The following is a 20,212-nucleotide window of genomic DNA, read 5'->3' as shown; positions in this document are numbered from 1 at the left end:
AGCTAGGGCACAAAAGTAGACTCTCTTTGAGGGACAGTCACCAGGATATTATGAAGTGAAAATATGTGCAAAGTCATGTGTGGATACTATCTGACGTTTGCACGAGGAGGTAGGAAATAATATAAACATTTGCCTCTTTGTGTAAAGAAACAAAAGTTTGCAGAGGAAACTAAAAAAGGCACGATTCCCTTAAGGTCAAGAAGAAGCAGGATAGAGTAGATACAGAAAAACAAAAACAAAAAAAAAATAAACCAGAGGTTGGATTTTCTGTACATAAGAGGCTGTTTTCTTCCCTTTTTAAATGTATATATTTTAGGTAATAGATGATGCATTTCCTTGATTCAGGTATCAAAAGGATATAAAAAGATATACAAGGATAGGACTTGATCTAACCCTACTCCATGCTTCCTGTTCCCTCTCCCCTGATGTCATATCCTGCTCCTATCCTGGTAGTCATTTTCTTATTTGACCTTCCAAAGTGTCTTTAGGTAAATAATGAATATGTTTTTTTCTCCTTTATTAAATGCAGCATACTGTACATACTCTTCTGAACTTTGCTTTATTTTCTCACTGGACTATCTTGCATATCTTGATAAAAATACATATGTTTTACATCAGTGGATTTAGATTTATTTTTAGAGTTGCCAGTGTTTTTTTTTACCCAATGTATCCAATCACTATATTACTTTTCTACTTTTGGTGTTTAGGGGGTGGTAGGGGGCAGAGGGAGGGAAATGAGAAAGGAAAATCAAACTGGGAAGAAATAGAAATGAAAGAAGATGATGAGGAAAGCATCATGTGTTGGGAAAGAATAGTGTCAGTGGCTGTGTCACGAATGACTAGTTGGGTCGGTACCTCTGGCCTTGACTGTGATGCAAGTAATGTACAGTGCTGTGGGCAAATTTCCAGAAAGTTGCTTAGTAAAATACTGTGATCTAAACTAACTGATTCTGTTTCCTTTATGCTGCAAACTGTATTGGGTAGTGAGAAAGGGGTGACTAGGTGAAATCCCATTACAAAAATGTCACTAGAAAGCTTATAAAAAGATCAAATCCTAGCTAAGGGCTGCTTATTTTAATCTGTAACATCAAGAATCTCATACTTGAGTGTGCATAAAAATCACTTGGGGGATCATTAAAAAGTAAAATTGCTGGCCCTCAGAAATTCTGACTCAGTAGTAGGACTCTTTAGTTTTAGAAAGCATCCTAGGAGAATCATAAAGCAGTACTTTGCTGATCATATATTAGAAACCCTATAATGGTTGTCCACTCAACATCCAGATATCAAAAGTAACTACAACTCTTGGGACTCACTGGAATAAAAGATAACATGTAATATCAGTATTTTGTTTTCTAGGCTGAGACTTTTGAATCTGTTTTCTGATTTTCAAAAGAGCTTATACCTGAGTGAAACTATAGTTAGACCAGCTTTTACAGTATCAGGAACTGAAGCACTAAAGTTGCCTTAGCATGTATTCTGGGTTAAATCCTATGCCAGAGATTACATAGGAAAGGTAAAATCAGCCATCAAAAATGTCTTAGAATCTTGAGAATTTTCCACTCCTCTGTGTTTATTCACCATCACAGAACAAATGAGTGATAGAATTATTCATAATAGAAAGGAATCTTTAAAAACAATGATTATGGAATGAAGAGTAATAAGTCATATTTATAGTCCACTTACTATCAGGCAACAGGCCAAAAAGAATAAGACATATTTACTAATTCCTTACTAGTGCTCCCAGTAGGCTTGGGAGGTAGATATGTCATCATTCTCACTTCTTCACAAGTGAAGAAACCAAGGTAGAGGAAGATTAACCTGCCCAAAGGTGTTGCCTAACTAGTAGGATTCAAATAAAGTGTGTCTGATTTCAGTGCCTTTTTTTTCCCCTGTGTTTTATTTTATTTAAAAAATTTCTGTAAAGTAAAATTCAGTCTACTTAAAATTGTTTTTCTTTGGTGTGCAGTCCTATGAATTTTAACATATGTATAGATTCATGTAACCACCACCACAGGGTACAGGATAGTTCATCACCCCAAAAACTCCTTTGTAGTATTCCTTTATAGTCATACCCTCTCACACTCACCCCCCAAACACACACACCCAGCAACCACTAATCCATTCTCTGGTACTGCAGTTTGTCTTTTCAAGAATGGCATCTAAATAGAATTATACAGTGTGTCCTATTTCTAGAAAAAGTTATATAAAATTTAAGCGCATGTGCACTCAGTGTTATTTTGTCTTGGTGAATTGACCCTTAAAAGCATTAGGTATAGTTCCCTGTTCATCCCCTGAGATTTTTTTTGCCCTGAGATCTACTTTGATATGAATATAGCTGTTCTAGCTTTCTTTTGATTAGTGTTTACATGGTATATTGTTTTCCATCTTTTTACTTTTAACTATATAAAAATATTCAAAGTGTCTTTATAGATAGCATATAGTTGGGTCATGCATTTTTATGTCTCCTCATAATTTCTGCCTTTAATTGGTATAATTAGACCATTTAATGTCATTATGTTTGGATTTAGGTTATCATTTATATAATTTATTTGTTCTCTTTGTTGGTTTTCTTTTTTTTCAGTTTCCTCCTTACTTCAGTCTTGGATTGTTTGAATGTTTTCAGTGGTCCATCTTATCTACCGCAAGGGTGACTGTAACCATGTAGTTTATATTATGAGGGGGGAAAGGACTGGTTGCTCTAAGGATTGCAATGTACATAATTCAGTCTACTTACAACCACTATTGTACCATTTAAAGTAAAATGTAGAAAATTTAGAGATTCTCCCTTTATATTGTAGTTATTTCTATGTGTCTACATTAGGAAAAAAAAACAAGACGATGTTATAATCTCTGTGTGCAACCCTCAAATGTATTTTAAAGAACTCAAGAAGAGGATTTACCCAGTATTTGCGATTTCTGTTGATCTTCTTTTGCTTTTTTGTAGGATTTCCCTTCTCTCTGAAGAATTTCCTCAGAAATTTTTTTAGATCAGGTTTATTGGCACTGAAAAAAATCTCCTTTTACTTCATGTGAGAATGTCTTTATTTCATCTTTGTTCCTGAGGGATGTTTGCAATGGCTGTAGAATTTTGGGTTGATGATTTTTTTCTTTGTTTTTAAACGTTGCTTCCCCCCCCCCCCCTTTCTGGCCTAAGAAAGGGAAGTCTATATCCGTTTGTGCCACTGTTCTCCTATAGATAACATGTTGTTTTCTCTATGCTATGCTTTCATGAATTTCTTTTTTCCTGATTTTGAACAGTTTGATTATGACATGTCTGGGCATGGATTTCTTTTGGTTTATTCTGTTTGGGATTTGCTGAATTTGTTTCCTGTGGTTGCCATCAAAAAACGCACAATAAACTGAGTGGTTTAAAACCACAGGAATTGATTTTCTCATAGTCCTGGAGGCTAGAAATCTGAAATTCAGCAGAGCCACACTCCCTGCAGGGCTTTACAGGAGAAGCCATTCTTTGTCTCTTCCAGATTCTGATGACTAGGCATTTTTTGGCTTCCTTGGTTTGGCCCACAACACCTGACTTTCTGCCTCTACTTCATGTTTTCTCTCTTCTGTGTGTTTCAAATCTCCCTCTGGTTTTCTCTTTAAGATCACTTGTCATTGGATTTAAAGCCCATTCAAGTAAAATAGGATGATATCATCATATTAGGATCCTTAACTTAATTACATCTGAAAAGACACTTTTTCCAAATAAAGTCACATGCACATGTTCCAGGAATTAGGACAAGGACTACTTTTTGTGGGTGAGGGCACCATTCAACCCACTGCACTGCATTTCCTGAATCTGTGGGTTTATGTCTTTCACCAAATTTGTGGTTTTCAGCCTTATAGTTTTTCAAATATTTCTTAGAAACTACATGTTATACTGTCCCTCTGAGACTTTTGATGACACAAATGTTAGACCTGGTATCATTGTCTTGTAAATCCGTAGAGTTCCTTCCATTACTTTAGCACTCTTTTTCTTTTTAGATGGGTTCATTTCTATTGACTTAAAATTCAAGTTTGCTGCCTATTTCCTCTTTCATCCCCATTTTGCTATGGAGCTCATTCTGTAAATTTTTTAAAATTTCAGTTATTGTATTTTTGTATTCTAAAATTACTGTTCTTTGTATCTTATTTTTCTTTGAAGCAACTATTTTTCCATTTTTTCATGAGTGTTCACAGTTTGTTGAAGCACTTGTGTAATAGCTGCTTTAAAATCTGAGATAATTTTAACATCTGCATCTTCTTGATTGCCTTTTCTTTTTTGCCTGTTGAAATTTTCCCAGTTCTTCACCTGCCTCATAATTTTGGATTGTATCTTGAGCATTTTTAATGTCATGGTACACTTGCTTTTATTCAAATCCTGTTGAGGATGGTACCATTTTGACTTTGGAAGGCAAACAGCCTCCTTATGTTCATGCCACATCTTCAACCTGCCGCATTCTGTGCTAGATTTGGTAATATAGAGGTCACTGGTTCCAGCATAGTTATATTTTCAAAGCCTCTGTGGTGCTATTCAGATCTGTCTTGTGTATGCCACCCTGAGATCTGGATGACTATGTGTTCAGTTTTCAACATCTTCTGCATCCCCACTAGGATCAAATCCACAGAGGCACAGGTCAAGAAGTAAGCCCAGTATTTTATAAACAACTTTGATTTTTTCCAAATTTCTCCTGCTTTGTGATTTCTCTGGTGCTTTCCTTTTCTAGGATTTACCTTTTTGAGTCAGACAGCTAGAGATTCAGTTACCCTACTATATGCCATGCATTTCCTTGACTGTGCTTGTGTCTGGGACCAAATGGCAGGACAGAAAGGACAAAACAAAAACAATAAGAGTTTGCCCTGTCCTTAGTAATCACAGTTACCTTGTTGGAGAGGAAGGGTCCCCTCAGATGAACAAACCTCTACAGGTTCCTGTTGCTTCTACTCTCATTGCAGCCACTTTGGGATTGCCTCAGGTTTAGAGGTTGAGAGAAGAGAAACTAAAAAAAAAAAAAGGGGGGGGGGATAAGGTATTTCCACTCTACCTCTGAGCATTAGGACTTCTCTTTCCTGCTTCTTGAGTGAGGAGAACAAAAGGGCTTCTCCTGGAATCGTCCTCACTGCCTACTCTTGGGTTTTAGGCTGCATTGCATTCAGGTTTGGGAATACAAGAGGGAGGGGGGAGAAAAGGTAAGTTCACCAATGATTTGGTGATACTCACATTACAGTCTTATTTCCCAGTCATCCAGTAACTATTCATTCTTTAGCCCTCAAATATTTGTCTCATGCATCCTATCCAGGTTTTATAATTGCCTTCAGTGGGAGAGATAGGGCAAAGGGTGTGTGTTCTATCTCCTGAAGAACCAGGACCCTTCCTAACCTCTATTCTGGATTGCTTCTCCTCCTTCAGGATATGATGGTGTGGTAGCCACTCTGATGGAAGAACCGAAGGCTTGTTCTCACTGGTTTATTATGTATACTTCAGGATCTCAGGGCTACCAGTGCCGGGGATAGTGCTTTGTCTTTATTCTCTTTGGTATTTGGGCACCAAAAGCTGGTGGGCATGGACACCAGAAGGCTATTGTTATATAAAATTAATTTATCATTGCAGCCTGAAGGTACGCTTTAGGTTTTGTGTGTAGGAAGTCATCTTTTTGCATTTGTATTCTCACTGTAGGGTAATCATGCTGTCTTATCCTACTTTCCTAGGTTTGCCCAAAGGACCAGCCAAAACATCACAAGTCCTCCACATGAAAATGTAAGTAGAGCAGCCCTTCCTGGGCAGCACGCCTAGTCAGTGGATTATCATAGCTGAGAGGAAATTCCTGGTTGTTAAATCTCCTGTTCATTGTTTTGTTATATGTTCTGTAACGTGTGATTCAGTCCTTGTTAGGATCTCTCTTTATCTTCCTTTTAGTCTTTCAAAATAGACAAATTGAATCTTAACTTTTGTTAAAGGATCAAAATTCCTTTAGTGGACTTCAGGAGGCTCTCATTCCCACCCCTCTGAGGTCTCCAGTGACCTCATTATTACCAGATCTAGTTCTGCAGTTTTCAGTCCTCATCTTACCTATCAGCAGCAGGTGATAGAGTCACTCACTTCCTCCTTTTGCGTACATGTGGCTTTCAGACACCACTCACTTTTCTTCTCTTGTCTGAATTCCACTTCTCCATCTCCTTTGGTGGCCTCCACTCCTCTGCTTGCCTTTTAGTATTGCAGACCCCACAGTTTAAGCTTCCAACTTTTTTTTTTTTTAAGATTGTATTTATTTATTCATGAGAGACACAGAGAGAGAGAGAGGCAGAGACATAGGCAGAGGGAGAAGCAGGCTACTCGCATGGAGCCTGACTCGAAACCCAGAACCTGGGATCACGCCCTGAGCCAAAGGCAGACACTCAACCACTGAGCCACCCAGGTGTCCCAAGGCTTCCAACTTCTCTTTCTGCATTCATTCTTCCAGTCTTTTGGTCTCATATCTTAAAATGCTATTCAGATTCTGACAATTTAAAATTGGCATCTCCAGCCCATACCCCTCCCCTAAACTCAGAACTCACAAATCCACCCTCAGCGTAATCTCTTTCTGCTTTCTTCCCAGTCCTGGCTCTCCACTTGCTCTTCCTGCCGTCTTCCCCACTTCAGTAAAGGATCCCTCTATTATTTCAGTTAAGTCAAAACCTTGCAAAACAGTGCTTGACCTCTACCTTTTCACCTTTGCCCTTCACAGTATACCTATCATCTAGCCACTTCTCACTGCCTCCACTTCTGCATGCCAGTCCAAGCCATCAGATGGATATTGCAGTGGCCTCCTAAGGGTTACCCTGCTTCCGCCTTCACCTCCATTTCCACCCTCATCCCCATCATATAATCTGTTCCCAAACCACAGCAATCTTGGGGAGAAAAAAAGTAAAGTCCTACATTACTTAACTGTTCAAATCCACCTGATTTTCTTCTTATGTTTTACTCTGTAAAAACCTGAAATGCTGATCTCACCACTGCCATTATCTCTCCAACCTTAACCTCTCTTCCTTGATTCACTCTGCTCCAACCACACACTGGTCGCCTTTGCTTCAGTGATGACCTTGTGTCCCTCAGGTACTCATAGCACCCACTTTGGCCAGGGCTCTGCTCAAATGTTCCCAACAGTCAGGCATTCCCTGACCACTATTATCAGAGCAGTAGCCCACCCCATCTACCTGGCCTTTCTTCTCTTACCCTGTTGCTTTATTTTGTTTCATTTTGAGTACTTGTTATCTGACATCTATTTACATTTGTTGATTGCTCCAAGGGAACAAGGATTCAGCCTGTTTTGTTTACTGTGCCTGGCATCTAGTAGGTCCCCAAACATAGTTGTGAAATGAATGAGGAAGTTTATAAGAAGAGAGATTTCTGATTTTAATCTTTATCAGTCCTGATTTGATACTGTCCTCTTATGCCTTTCTGTAGGGTTAAGATTTTCCTGTTTGAGGCTGAGATTTTTTAGTCCATGTGAAACAACAGAATCTAGACTGAGCCATACATGTCTGCTTTTTTCTTTTCTAAAGCAACATGTTAATTTCCCACCTTATATGGGAAATGAGGTGCAGTGGGCATGGAACCAGAGAGAAAATGGTTATTACCTAAAAAAAGTAATAGTTCATAATTTCTAATTCTTGTCCAGTTGGGAGTATATGGTTCTTGAATAGTGTTACTATTCAAGAAGCCTGGGAATCTAAATATTAACAAAAGAAAAGCTTAATGTAGAATTTTTATTTGAACATTACGCTATGCTTTCTTCAGCTTTCAGAATATTCAAATTCAGTATTGCTACAACCAGTTAGTCTGCAGAACATTTCGGCAACACCATCAAGCCAGAGACTGCCTTCCTTACCCAGCAATCATCCAGGTACTTGAGATCTGTTATTTGCATTGAATAAGGAAACTTGTGGGAATATAGGAGTCTGACAGAGATTTACTGCTGATTAAAAATAGGTATACAGAAAGGAAAAATGAGGACTTCATGTGCCGTTTTAAGCTCTGTAAATTCATGGCAGATACCATTATGACCAACATTGAATAATAAAAATGCTTGTGTTGTGCTGAATGTTGTATTTGGAATGGTGAGGTAAATGAACCTTTAGCTGAAGTTTGGAAGTTCTTTTGTTCTATATAGATTTGTTGCATGTGGGAGTAGTATTAGAATATCTATTGTAAAAAAAAAAAAAAAAAAAGATTATCCATTGTATTTATTTCTGGTTGTCAAAGTTTCTTAGCATCTTATGTTTGAAGTCTAAATCATAAAGAGAATATTAATTGTGCATGTGTTCTTGAAAAACACAATGTGTATTCACTGGTTGGTGTGGTATGTTGTTTTTTGTTTTTTTTTTTGTTTTGTTTTGTTTTGTTTGGCCTAAAGCAATGACAAAGAATGATCTCCAGCCACCCAATTACTACGAGGTAATGGAGTTTGATCCCTTAGCTCCTGCTGTCACTACAGAGTAAGTCATTTACAAAATGATTAATTTATTTTTCGTCTTGGTTCCCTTTGGTACCAGAGCTAACAGGGCTTGGTTATGCATTTCATTTTGTTTAGGTCTAGGCAGAAATTGATGACCTTATTAAAAATGACTTATGAGGCTTTATGGAGGCCGTTGCTCTTAATGGTCTTATCGTGCTCAGCCTTATGACTAAAAAATAAAAATGCTGGGGCTGCACATTAAGAAATAACCGGAACCATCATGTACATTAACGGGTTCTTTGTAGATGCCTTGGGAGAAGAAAGTCAGGTTCTCTCCAGCTTGAGAAGGACACTATTCAGACTGCTGATAAAAGTAATACCACATTGAGGAATTATTCTGTTCTTGAACTACTAATCACAAAAAAAATTAGTCACTACATATGTCAACAACATGCTTAAAAAAGAGTAATAAAGCATTAGTGTAAACGTGTCCTTTTTAACTTGAAATCTTTAGAGCACTATTTTATGATTTCATATTGGTCAGTGTATATAAATATTTATGCAACAATAGGCTCATTAGCTTTTAGCTTTAATATAGTTTGACGATTACCCTCAAAATTGTTAAAAAGGATTAAAACAAGTTTATAAAAACCATTGTTTAGAAACTGGCAGCCTTTAGGCAGTCTCTTGCTTACAGCTGTGTTTTGTTTGACCTATGTGGGGTTTAAACTGTGCATTTAAAAATTAATTGCCAAAAATTAAAAACTGGGGTATTATTTAAAAAAAATTCTAAACTTCTGGATTCTTTTGATACTGTGGCAATGCCAGGCCTGCATTTTTATATGCTAGCAATTGTTTAGGACTGAGTAGTAGCTGCCTCATTAAGACAAGGTATGCTCTGCAGCTCACCAAGCCCCAACTGGCCCTCTAGCTCCATTTATTTGATCTGCCTGGCATGTGTTAAGCATTTGAGGTTTTAACCCCTGGTTTTAAATATAGTGACCCATTTTGGAATAATTTATAAATTTTAACAGACTTAGGAGTTCATTAAATTTTTTCTAATGTAAGATTGCAGAATTTCTGTAGGTCATCCTGCTTGATAAAGAATCACTGAATGTATTAGTGGGCTAAGGAATTAGAAATCAAATAGCATCCAAAGAGGCAGATTTTATTATATTCCAGTTAAATAGGAAATTGTTGTAAGTAGATACGACAGTGCAACAGATACTAAATGTGAGAGAGAGAGTAGAGAAGCTAGAGGTAGATCTTTGGAATTCTCTACCATTGTAGAGAATTTTCTTACTTTTCTTACATTGTTTTCCTTCTCTGAAAGTCATCTGAAATACGGGGAACTTCTCCCTAAGGAAAACCACATTTTATAGAAAAAGCTCTGGAATTTTCACATCACTAGTTGTCCATGAACCCTAGGTTAAGAATTTCTGTTCTAGCAGGACAAGTACGGTATTTATGAAGTTGTATACATCTATATACACGATTCATTTGGCAAATACTTGAAAACTGTGTGCCAGGGACAGTGACTGGTGCCTAATTTATAATGTTGAGCAAGAGACATTCTCCCCATCCTCATGGAGGTTAAATCTAGTGTGGAAAAGAAATCGTGGGGCACCTGGGTGGCTCAGTCAGTTAAGTGTCTGACTCTTGATCTCCATTCAGGTCTTAATGTCAGGGTCATTAGTTCAAGCTCCATGTTGAGCTCCAAGCCTACTTTTAAAAAAAGGAAATCAGGCAAATATGTATTTACAGTTTATGTTAATGGTATGAAAGAACATGGTGCCATGAAGCTAATTTAAATGAGGGCTAGAGAAAGCTTAAGGAAGTGACATTAAGGCTGAGACGTGCAATTATTAGTGAGGTGACAAGTCGGAATCCATGCTATAGATAACAATAGGTACAAAGATGCTAAGTAGAGAGAGTTTGGGCACATTCAAGGAAATGGAGAAGTCAAAGCCAAGAGCAAATAGAACAGGGAACCCTTTTAGATGTGAAATTGCAGCTTGGAAACTAGAGGGGAGTGCACAACTATGATGAACCATGGCTGAGAAGACAGGACAACTGACTGCAATCTAGTTAATGAATTAAGAAACAGGAAATCCTTGGTGTAAAAGCTGTTTTGCTAGATTGATGGAGACAGAAGCCAGATTTTAGTGTGTTAAAGGGGAGAGGAAGTAGGGATGATGATTGTAGAAACTTCCACATGAAGGGATGGTGCGAGGTAGCTTGGTAGCTAGAGGTTACTGAGTTTCACTCCAAGTAGACAGGGGATTAAGGACTGCCTTGTTTTAGAAAAGAGAAGATGCCGTGGAGCATTTGTGAATGCTGATGGGTAGGATCTAATAGACAGGGAGGCCAGAGGTTCAAAAAGGAAGAGGACTAAGTGGGTAACGTGTGAAAAGCCAGGGATAGATAGGATCACAGAAGCAGATGGGGTACAGATGAAGGCAGATTTGAAGATTTCGTGATAGGGAGATGAAGTTTCCATTTAATAAATTAAAGCATTTAACTTATTTAGAAGTGAGGTTTCTGACCAAGAGTGGTGAGAGGAGGAGGACCAGAGATTTGAGAAGTGAAGGAAGTTGAAATAGTTTTGTGGAAACACATTAAAATTTCTGGACCATCCTGGGGCCTCATTACATTGGGGACCATGGCTTCATAGCGCTATGATTTTCTTCTAGATTTTTTTTTCCTCTAGCCATGTTTTTGCTATACTGTATGAATAATGCATTTGTACATATAGAAGTTTTCTTAGCTACAGGCCTATGTAAAACATATATGAAGACCTGAATGATGCCATAAAAAAATTACTATAAATGAGGTACAAAGATGACAGTTATTAGCCAAAGGAGGCTCAGAAGTTTAGACTGTAATAACCTAGGTCAAATAAGGTACAGTGTTAATATTTTTAAATGTTTTGAAACCTAGAAAAACTGAACAATTTCTGTTTTTTGTAAAGTAGAAAGCAAACTATCCAAATTTGAGCCACATTTTTCATGAAGTCACAGTAGAATGAATTGGTTCTATGAGATACATATTTATAAGAAAGATGCATGGGAATTACAACATTAGGCTCTAAGAAAACTATACTGTAAGCTTCAAGGACAGAGATCTGTTTTTATTCACTGATATAGCCTGAATACCCAAAATGGCACCAGATTCTTTGTTAAGGTATTAGCAGTTAAAAGCTAAATAGTATACTTTAAAACTGATATGTATATATATCTTGCCATGATTTGTTTCAGAGCGGTTTATGAAGAAATTGATGTTCAACACCAGAAAGGAGCTCAAAATCAGTGACTGTTGAGGTAGACTTCAACTTCTATAACTTACATTTCCCATCCTATAGAATTTCAGTGTAATTGTCACTTTCTGTACTTAGGATTTACATTTTATAAAGGCCATTTGAGTCTGAGCCTTTGGGAGAAACTTGTGTACTAAGATTTTACTCAAATTGTAATGAAATGTAATCTCTGTGAGCTTATTAGCTAAAAATAATCTTTGGAATGTGTAGGTTGGTTTATAGTACAGAAATATTAATATGAACAAAAATAATGATCATTAGAAATGTCTTAGCACTGAAATAGACATTTATCTTTTATGTAAAGTTAATACCTCGTAACTGGTAGAGCCCACTCATTGCTCATCCAGATGTACCTGGATTCTTCCTATTTGCTGAATTAGTCATCCCATTTTACTTACTTTTTTTTTAAGATTTTATTTATTTATTCAAGAGAAAGATGCAGAGGTAGAGGGAGAAGCAGGCTCCTTGAGGGGAGCCTGATGTGGAAGTCGATCCCATTTTATTTACTAATAAATGCATGGCCAGCAGTAATCCATTAATCTTATTCTCCTCACCTCCACCCATGGAAGGTAGTACATTCCCACCTTTCTGCATTAGATTGTGACTCTATTGTTATTATCCATGAATGGGGAAAAAAAAGGAAAGGATACAGGTTGTCTATATTTTTTTTATTTTAGATGAAAGTGGATGACCAGCTCACTAACTACAAGTGCCAACTTTCTAAAGGTAGACCCTGTGCAGTTTTCAGACCCAGAAGACAAGACCTACCAACACATCAGAACCTTGGTGGAACATTTCTCCTCCGCAGTAATGAAGTTTCACAGAAGAGTACCTGTTCCAGAGGAACATTTTATGCTTCCAGACCACAGCTTAAACTTTATCTCGAAAGAACTTAGCTGTCTCATATTCACTTAAAACTTAAGCAGAAGAAAAATTCATTTACTGAGGCCAACTAGCTTAATGACAGCATCTTATGTTTCACAGGGCTTCCTACCTTTAGAAAAGAAATCCTCACACAGCTGTGATAAGAGTAGTAGATGAAGATTATTTTATTACAAAATAATTCCGAAGACTGAGTGCCTTCATTTAACTAAGTTGAATGTAAAAGTCAATTTGTACTTTTTTATAAATATTACTCATTTAGAATTTGCCTTCATGATTGTAGTTTATATTTCAGGTACCTTAAAGAGGTCACTGGATTCTATAAAGTTGCCTTTAAACATGAATCTTTGTAATACTAAATGATCTTTTTTTCTTCCCCCTTTACTGTAATATTCCTATTTGGAACAAACACTACTGGAAAACATTCAGAATAAATTGTGCATTCATTTATGTCAAAAATTACAATGACAAATTACTATTAAAACAGGTTAATACCTTTTTTTTTTTTTTTTTTTTTTTTTTTTTACAGAGTTTGTTCATAGAACTTCTGATGTCAGTAAATCTTCACAATCCCACACTTACATTTTAACATTCAGGGACTTGAACTATCATAGGAAATGCTAGAATCCTAAGAAACATATTTCTCCATTTTATTTCATTTTCATGATGCCAAAATTTCAGAATATAAAGTAGCCCTAGTTACTAAAGGAAAAATAGTCAAATCTGCAATCAGAATGTAATCTCTGGGCAAGCTGTTAGGGCTCAGCAATTCCTCTTCTATTTTGAGCTTTTAAAGTAGGGACTACTCACAATAAAAGAAAATAGTAACTTTTAAAAATAATAAAAGTAGGCAGAAGTTTATGACCTAGAGCCTAAAACAGATAACCATGGGCATAATCAAAATATTCACTGCTACAAGTATGAAGGGCTAATAATCTGTAAGAGGAGCAAGTAGAATTAAACTGAACCATCAAGTCTCTGCCTACGGATTAAAGAAACAGAGCAGTTTCCTTTAATATTATCTAAATTTTATTATCAATATTACTTTTATTATATTCTATGGTTTTGAACAGTCATATATTCTAAATAGGCATGTGGATTCCTTATGATAGAAACCGTTCAATTTTATGTAGGGTAAATTAGCTGATAAAACAGCATTATATAATATTTAAAATAGCTTCACATTACTGTAGAGTATTTCTCCCCTGAGAAGACATCTATAGATTCATGATTTTTCAAAAATCACAAATCTGAATCAGGACTTAGGTGCAGACTTCAATGATAGCCTGGAACCGGCAACTGCTGCCCCTCCTTTGCTTCAAAAAACGTATAAGAAAGAGTGATGAGATCAACATTCACCATTCTTGGATCTTCAGCAAATTCAGGATCAATGTAGAAAAACACTGGCATATCTACTTCCTCTTGTGGATTAAGCCTTTGTTCCTCAAAACAGAAGCACTAGAAGTTATAGAAAAGTATTTGTTTAGTTTCTATAAGAATGGGTGTTAACAATGGTTCATTTCTTGGCTCTAGTAAGCATACAATACCATAAAAAAAATATAACTAAATATAATCTAAGTTCTGTGACAGAATGACAGTATCTTTGATTTTTGCTTTAAAACAGACTCAAGGAGTGCCTGAGTGGCTCAGTTGGTTAAGCACCTGCTTTTGGCTTAGGTCATGATTCCAGAGCCCCAAGTGAAACTCGCTGCTTAGTGGGAAGTCTGCTTCTCCCCCTCCTTTTGCCCCTCTCCTTCCCACTCATGCTTGCTCACTCATAAATAAAATCTTTAAATTTTTTTTTTTAAAAACCAGAGACTCAACAAATTTGGAGGAGGGGGGAGGTGCAGAGGCAGTGGGAGAGACAATCTCAAGTGGACTCTCTGACCACAGAGCCAGCTCCCAGGCTGGATCCCATGATCCTGAGCCAAAATCAAGAGTCCAGTGCTTAACTGATTGAGCCACCTTGGTGTCCTGCTCTTCTTCTGATCTTAAGAGCAGACACCCTCATCTCAACTTCTGCATAGCTGTTACAAACAATGGGAAAAAAGTTTGTTTAGGAGAAATGAATTTTCAGAAACTAGTTTCTACTAAACCCTGTAGTAAGTTTAGTACTAAAGTTTGCATATAGAGCTGTACCTGTATTTTATTGAAATACTGTCCAGCTTCAAATGGTACAACATTGTATGTAGAAATTCCAATTACTGGTTTGTCTGTAGGATTCTTAGCTTTATAAAACGCCAGTGCAGTCTCTCCTGGTACTACCTGTTTTAAGGAAATATACATTATCAATACTTTAAATCTTACAGCTCCTAAATTAGTCATATTATTTTCCCTACTAAATAAGTCATTTTTCCTATTACACCACAATACTTTACCTAAACTAATGTTGAGGGTCAGCAAAATAAATTGTGAATATTACCCATGAATATCTGCAGACATTTCCATCTGCAATTTTACTTGCAAATGTCAGTGGAACCAGTGCTCTATTCATAATTGTGGATTGTCCTCTTGTATATCTGAAGTATTCAAGCAATATAATATGCATTAAATTATTTAAAATGTCCAAGGACAGCCAAGCCTATCATAGCCCAAGCCTCACTTAACACTTATACTTCAATATCATATGATTGACATAAAGATTCTAAGAGGTTACCAACTAGAATAAACTTAGAATAAAACTGAATAGAACTTTTGAAAGAACAGATTTTTAAAACTTGCAAGGCTTTAAAAATATAGATTTCCAAAGGATCCAGTCATTTGTACCAATTTAGTCACTTATATCTTGTATACTACTGTATGATTAGAATATTCAAAATTATTAACCTATAAAACCCTCAATCATTGAAGAGATTCACTTATGTTTACTAACCTGGGTGGACACCAATATTTATAAGGGTGTTCCAACAAGGGTCACAATGAAGCTTTTCTGGCTATTCCCCAGCTCATAATTTCAATTAAATCCTCTAAGATTCCAATTAAGATTTTAGTAAATTTTTAAGGTATACCTTTTCTGAAGTAGAACATGACTATTTAATATGATTATTTCAAAGCTTTTTTTTTTTTTAAAAGATTTTATTTATTCATAAGAGAGAGGCAGAAACACAGGCAGAGGGAGAAGTAGACTCCATGCAGGGAGCCCTACATGGGACTCGATCCCGGGTCTCCAAGATCAGGCCCTGGGCTGAAGGTGGCACTAAACTGCTGAGCCACGCGGGCTGCCCACTTCAAAGCTTCTCAATTATTATTATTATTTTTTTTTTTGAGAAAGGGATACTTGTGATATAAATCAGTAAACAACTATTCATTATAGCCAATGATTTTCAACTTTTCCCCCTTATCTATACCTGAAAGTCAACTACATACCAACAGAGAGTGAACTCTTAAAATGACTCTAATAAGAACAGATGACATTTTCCATTGTTTCAAACTGACTTTTACTACAATATCATATAACTTAAAGTATATTGCTACATTAGGTATCACAGTCAAAAATAGTCTGTGAGTAATAAAAGACATAGCAATAGAGTCTCAGTATTTTGAGAGTAAGTTTACATGAGTATTTCCTAAATTATGAAACAGTTTAAGAGACGGAATTTTTAAAATGCAAAAAATAATCTTTTAATAACTACTTTATCACTTACATATATTTCTGTTTGCTGAGGTCTAAAATTCCACTGGAGACTTGCATGCACATCTGCATTAAAGGTGACTTTAATAATTCGATCCTTAACAGGCACCATGTTTTCAATCTGGTCTGATGCATGACCTGCTACTGCTGACCCTCCAAGACCAGTAGTCTAGGTATTAAAGATATTAAGAATATTACAGGATAATATGTCAATACTTTCAGGTGATGATTTATTCGATAAAAACAAATCTTAAAAACAGTAATCTAGTAGAAATCAAGTTTTTATACTGACACTGACCATCTCCTATGAATGTGTCAATGGTTTGACCACCTTTGTAGTGTCAAGGGCCTATGTCTGTTAGAATGACTTCTATTTCTTCAGTAATCACTTGGATTACCAAATGAGTCACTTGGGAGAAAGAGACTCCCCAGTGATAATATATAGCTCAGAACTTTAGCTTAACTTTCCATTAAACATATTTCTACTTACTGTGTTTCATATAAACTATTAGTCATTAATAGAGGTAAAAATTACCCACAACTCTATCATTTCAATGAAACTAATTAATTCCATTATCTACGGTCCTGTCTGATCCTTTTCCACATCATAACTTTTATAACATACATTAGTTTGTAGTTTCACTTCTGTATTCTGCTTTTCTCAAGCATCATTAAGTGTTTTTCCATGTTGGTAAATGATTTTGTAATTTTTTTTTCTGTTCTTTAGTTCAGCTTTTATACATTATCAGTTAATGGGAAAAACTGATCCCTTTGGCAACTGAGTCAACTAATCACAAGACATCAGGGTAATCTGTATCTGATATTTCTTGCCTATCTTCACTGGCATTAATTATCTCATTATCAGAGATGTTTAGAAAAAAAATCCTTACTTCCAGGGTCATCATTCTTCTGATGCTTGAGGTTGCCAGAACTCTGGTCTCCGGATAATTAATCTGTTACTATACTAGGAGAAAAATACCAAATTTGAGGCTAGGGGAAGACTCCCAGCAATATGTAGTATCACTATCTTCTATTTATTACGCAAGTCAATTAACTGCACTCAACTGCCACAACTGTCAATGCAACATTACTGAATTACTTTATAAACCTACAAACTGCATTAGATGGCAAGCCTTTACTTATCCTTGTTTAGTAAATAAATTCTTCTGCCCGAGAAAGCTATAATGCTTAAGTTTTAAGATGTAACTCCTGAAGAATGTGAGTCACTTGATTAAAGATTCCTGAATGTATTCTGACAGTCTTTGAATTTGCAAATTTGATAGAGAAATCAACAGAAAGGGGCAATGAAAATATGTCCTGGGCTCTAGTCTAGTTCTGTTACTAAGTTGAAAAAATCTTACTTTGGGGCAGGGGGCTACATTTTCCCATACTCATGTGAGGTCACTGTATTAAATCAATTATGTAATTAATTCCTTATTTTTGGCTCTGAAGTTCTGTGATTCTAAAAGTGAAAGGGATGCTCTTTTGGAAATGTCCCTATGTAATATCCAACTTGATTTAAGATTACAAATCAGAATTTTTTTTATCCTGCCCTGTATTTGCACACACATGTACAAAATATTGTCATTCACTTCAGTGTGAAGCAGAGTTTCTCTGGCACTAAGGGCATTTTGGATTGGATAATTCTTTAGGTTTTTCTGGGGGTCTTTGGTGGAGAGAGGGGGGAGTGTCTGTCCTGTGCAGTGTCGTATGTTTAGCAGCATCCCTAGTCTGCCCAGTAGGGTATCAGTAGCATCCTCCCTGATCACTTCCCAGGTCGTGACAACCAAAAATGTCTTCAGACTTTGCTGAATTCTCCCTGAAGAATAAAAGTGAACCCCTCTTCCTATGGTTTGCAGAGATTTATATTTGATATTTTGGATTCAGTCTGGTTCATTGATTTAACCAACTGCTAGTTTGGGGATTCATGCTAGGTCCAGGCTGCCCTCTGATGCAAACTAATTCACATTCTGCACTCATTCTCCGGAATCAAGCTGCTGCATGCCTCATAAATGCTAATATTAAAAGACTGAAAAAAGTCTTTTTGACTTCTCTTTTGGTTATTACGGAAAACAATGGCAAGTTAATCACCAAAAGGAGAGAAGCCAGCCAGTAAGCCAGGCATTAACAATACCGGCAGGAAAAAAGCAGTTAACCTGTGATTGCCAACTTCACTACACATTGGGATCACCTGAGTAATCTTTAAAAAATTACTAATGCCTGGCTCCCACTCCCAAGACATTCTGATTTAACTGCTTAGGGACGTGACCTGGATGTCGGGATTTTTAAAAGTTCTCCAGATGAGTTCCTCTCATCAAAACGAAGAGTTGGGAGAACCACTTACGAAATACTTAGTGAATGAAATACTTAGGTTTTTTGAACAAACTCCTGGCCCCTTCTCAGAACTCCTAACCAGAGTCTCTGGTGTTAAGGGAGCCCTAACGGGTTTATTAAAGCAGCTCCACTAGCGAACGGTAACGCTTAGAGAAAGCAGCAAAATCTCCACTTTAAGAATGAAGGAGAACCAATGCGACATAATGTCTGCCTTTGTTTATGGTCGTCAAATATTATTGTGCACCGAACCGAAATCCCCTCAGGGACTTATTAAGTCACGGAATGCCGGGCCCCTCCCCCAGAGTTTCTGATTCAGCGGCTCTGTGGAGTTTTTCAGCCAACACGGTGCACTCAAGTTCCCAGGTGATGGGACGCTGGTCCTCCGCAGGAACCACACCTGAGGAACAAACGCATTGGGGTTTCTGCTCGAAAGGGGAGCCTTGGGTAGTAAGCACGTCGCGGTCAGGGCTTAACAGTGGAGGGAAGCCCCAAACGCCGGACTCGTGCTTCTGTGTGGGGATTAAACCGATCTGCAAGCATAGCCCCCACGTTTCCAGGGTTACCCCTCGCACCTACACCGTACACGCTTCACAGAACGAAGGTACCGATGCAGTGTACGTTCCAGGAGCAAACACGTGTGTGAAGGGGCAGAGGCCAAGGCGCACGGCTGGAGGGTCTCACCCCGCAGGGAGGTCGGTAGAAGCACGCTCGCCGCAGGGCCTTAGCTTCTACTTGGAGCGTTACCACTAACTCCTGGTAAGCGCCGGCAAGTACTCGCTACAGCCCGTTTCCTCTCAGGTAGCGGCTAACGTCAGGCGTCCCGTCCGACAGGACGCGGAGGCGCGACCGCCGTCCCTCCGGGAGGCAGCGCCGGCCCCTACCTGGCAATACAGCCGATAAAGGGGTACAGCGGCGTAGGACGCTCCCAGCATGCCCACGGCGGCCGCGGCCACGTACGTGAGCACCGTCTTGTTCCGACGCCGCCAGTCCTCCTCCTGCGCGCGAGTGAAAGGGTTCGTGCTCTTCGGCCGCCGCGGCGGGGGCTGCAGCGCCAGCTCCGGGGCCGGGCTCGGGCGCCTCCAGGTCCCGAGGCGCCTCAGCGCCGTCTCAGCACCTCCTGCCCCACTCGTTCCCGGCCTGAGACGGGGCACTACCCTCTCCGCGGCCCTGGCCGCGAAGCCACGGTGGCTCCAGCGCCAGCCACAGAAGGCAACGGGTCTCCACGGGGGACGCCAGAGCCCTCCCATAGCGCCCGGGGGTGGGGGGGAGAGAGCTCCCGGAGTCGGGGACGAGACGGCAGATCTCGCGAGGCCTGCGCGGTCTCGCGACATCTGGGGTGAGCTTGCCGCTGCCGTGGCTACAGGGCTCCTCAGGTGGCGGCGCCTGCGGTCGCGCTACGGAGGCCCGGTTGCCGGATTACGGGTAAGTTCGCGTTTTGCTTCATGACTTTCCTCCCGCTTTGCTTCCCTCCGGCGCCTTATACTAGCTTACTCTGAGGGAAACGCCATGCGCTCCGCGGGGGTGCAAACGCCTCATCGTTTGGGCTCGTATCTCTGAACTTCCTAAACTCCACCATCCTTTGTTTCGACCTAGCGGCCCTCAGCCGCCGGCCCGCTGCTTACTGCCCTGGACTTG

At 38.6% G+C, this 20,212-nt stretch overlaps 3 protein-coding genes across 28 annotated transcripts in view; 2 read left to right on the top strand and 1 right to left on the bottom strand.

Annotated features, from left to right (window-relative positions):
- The window catches only part of TOM1L1 (target of myb1 like 1 membrane trafficking protein), a 49,477-nt gene extending 35,555 nt beyond the window's left edge, over positions 1-13,922 (top strand). For 4 of the 5 annotated variants that reach the window (XM_072779977.1, XM_072779974.1, XM_072779976.1 and 1 more), the window contains 5 exons: positions 5,689-5,737; positions 7,757-7,862; positions 8,373-8,454; positions 11,672-11,734; positions 12,408-13,922. In XM_072779977.1, coding sequence (XP_072636078.1) covers positions 5,689-5,737; positions 7,757-7,862; positions 8,373-8,454; positions 11,672-11,726 — 292 coding nt within the window. In that variant the 3' untranslated portion in view covers positions 11,727-11,734; positions 12,408-13,922. The remainder of the gene's footprint in view (positions 1-5,688; positions 5,738-7,756; positions 7,863-8,372; positions 8,455-11,671; positions 11,735-12,407) is intronic. The other variant, XM_072779975.1, reaches the window with a different exon arrangement.
- Positions 13,619-19,941, bottom strand: COX11 (cytochrome c oxidase copper chaperone COX11). Its single transcript, XM_072779979.1, has 4 exons — positions 19,459-19,941; positions 16,257-16,412; positions 14,752-14,877; positions 13,619-14,070 (listed from the first exon to the last, which is right to left on the bottom strand). The coding sequence occupies exons 1-4, from the start codon at positions 19,906-19,908 to the stop codon at positions 13,888-13,890; spliced, it is 915 nt and encodes a 304-aa protein (XP_072636080.1). The 5' UTR covers positions 19,909-19,941; the 3' UTR covers positions 13,619-13,887.
- Positions 19,185-20,212, top strand: part of STXBP4 (syntaxin binding protein 4) — a 214,435-nt gene continuing 213,407 nt past the window's right edge. For 21 of the 22 annotated variants that reach the window (XR_012008817.1, XM_072779972.1, XM_072779973.1 and 18 more), the window contains exon 1: positions 19,861-19,999. The gene's annotated coding sequence lies outside the window, so the exon portion shown is untranslated. Of the gene's footprint in view, positions 19,334-19,860; positions 20,000-20,212 lie in introns of those variants that run through there. The other variant, XM_072779947.1, reaches the window with a different exon arrangement.

The sequence above is a fragment of the Canis lupus genome, chromosome 16, assembly GCF_048164855.1.
Source record: "Canis lupus baileyi chromosome 16, mCanLup2.hap1, whole genome shotgun sequence".
NCBI lineage: Eukaryota > Metazoa > Chordata > Mammalia > Carnivora > Canidae > Canis > Canis lupus.
This window is presented reverse-complemented; position numbering and strand designations above follow the sequence as displayed.

Coding starts and splice junctions, on each gene's coding strand:
- COX11 (XM_072779979.1), bottom strand. CDS start 19,908: ATGTCGCGAGACCGCGCAGGCCTCGCGAGATCTGCCGTCTCGTCCCCG. Junction 14,878..16,256: donor CTCAGCAAACAGAAATATAT/GTAAGTGATAAA, acceptor TCCTTAAAACAG/GTAGTACCAGGAGAGACTGC. Junction 14,071..14,751: donor AGTATTTCAATAAAATACAG/GTACAGCTCTAT, acceptor TATAACTTCTAG/TGCTTCTGTTTTGAGGAACA.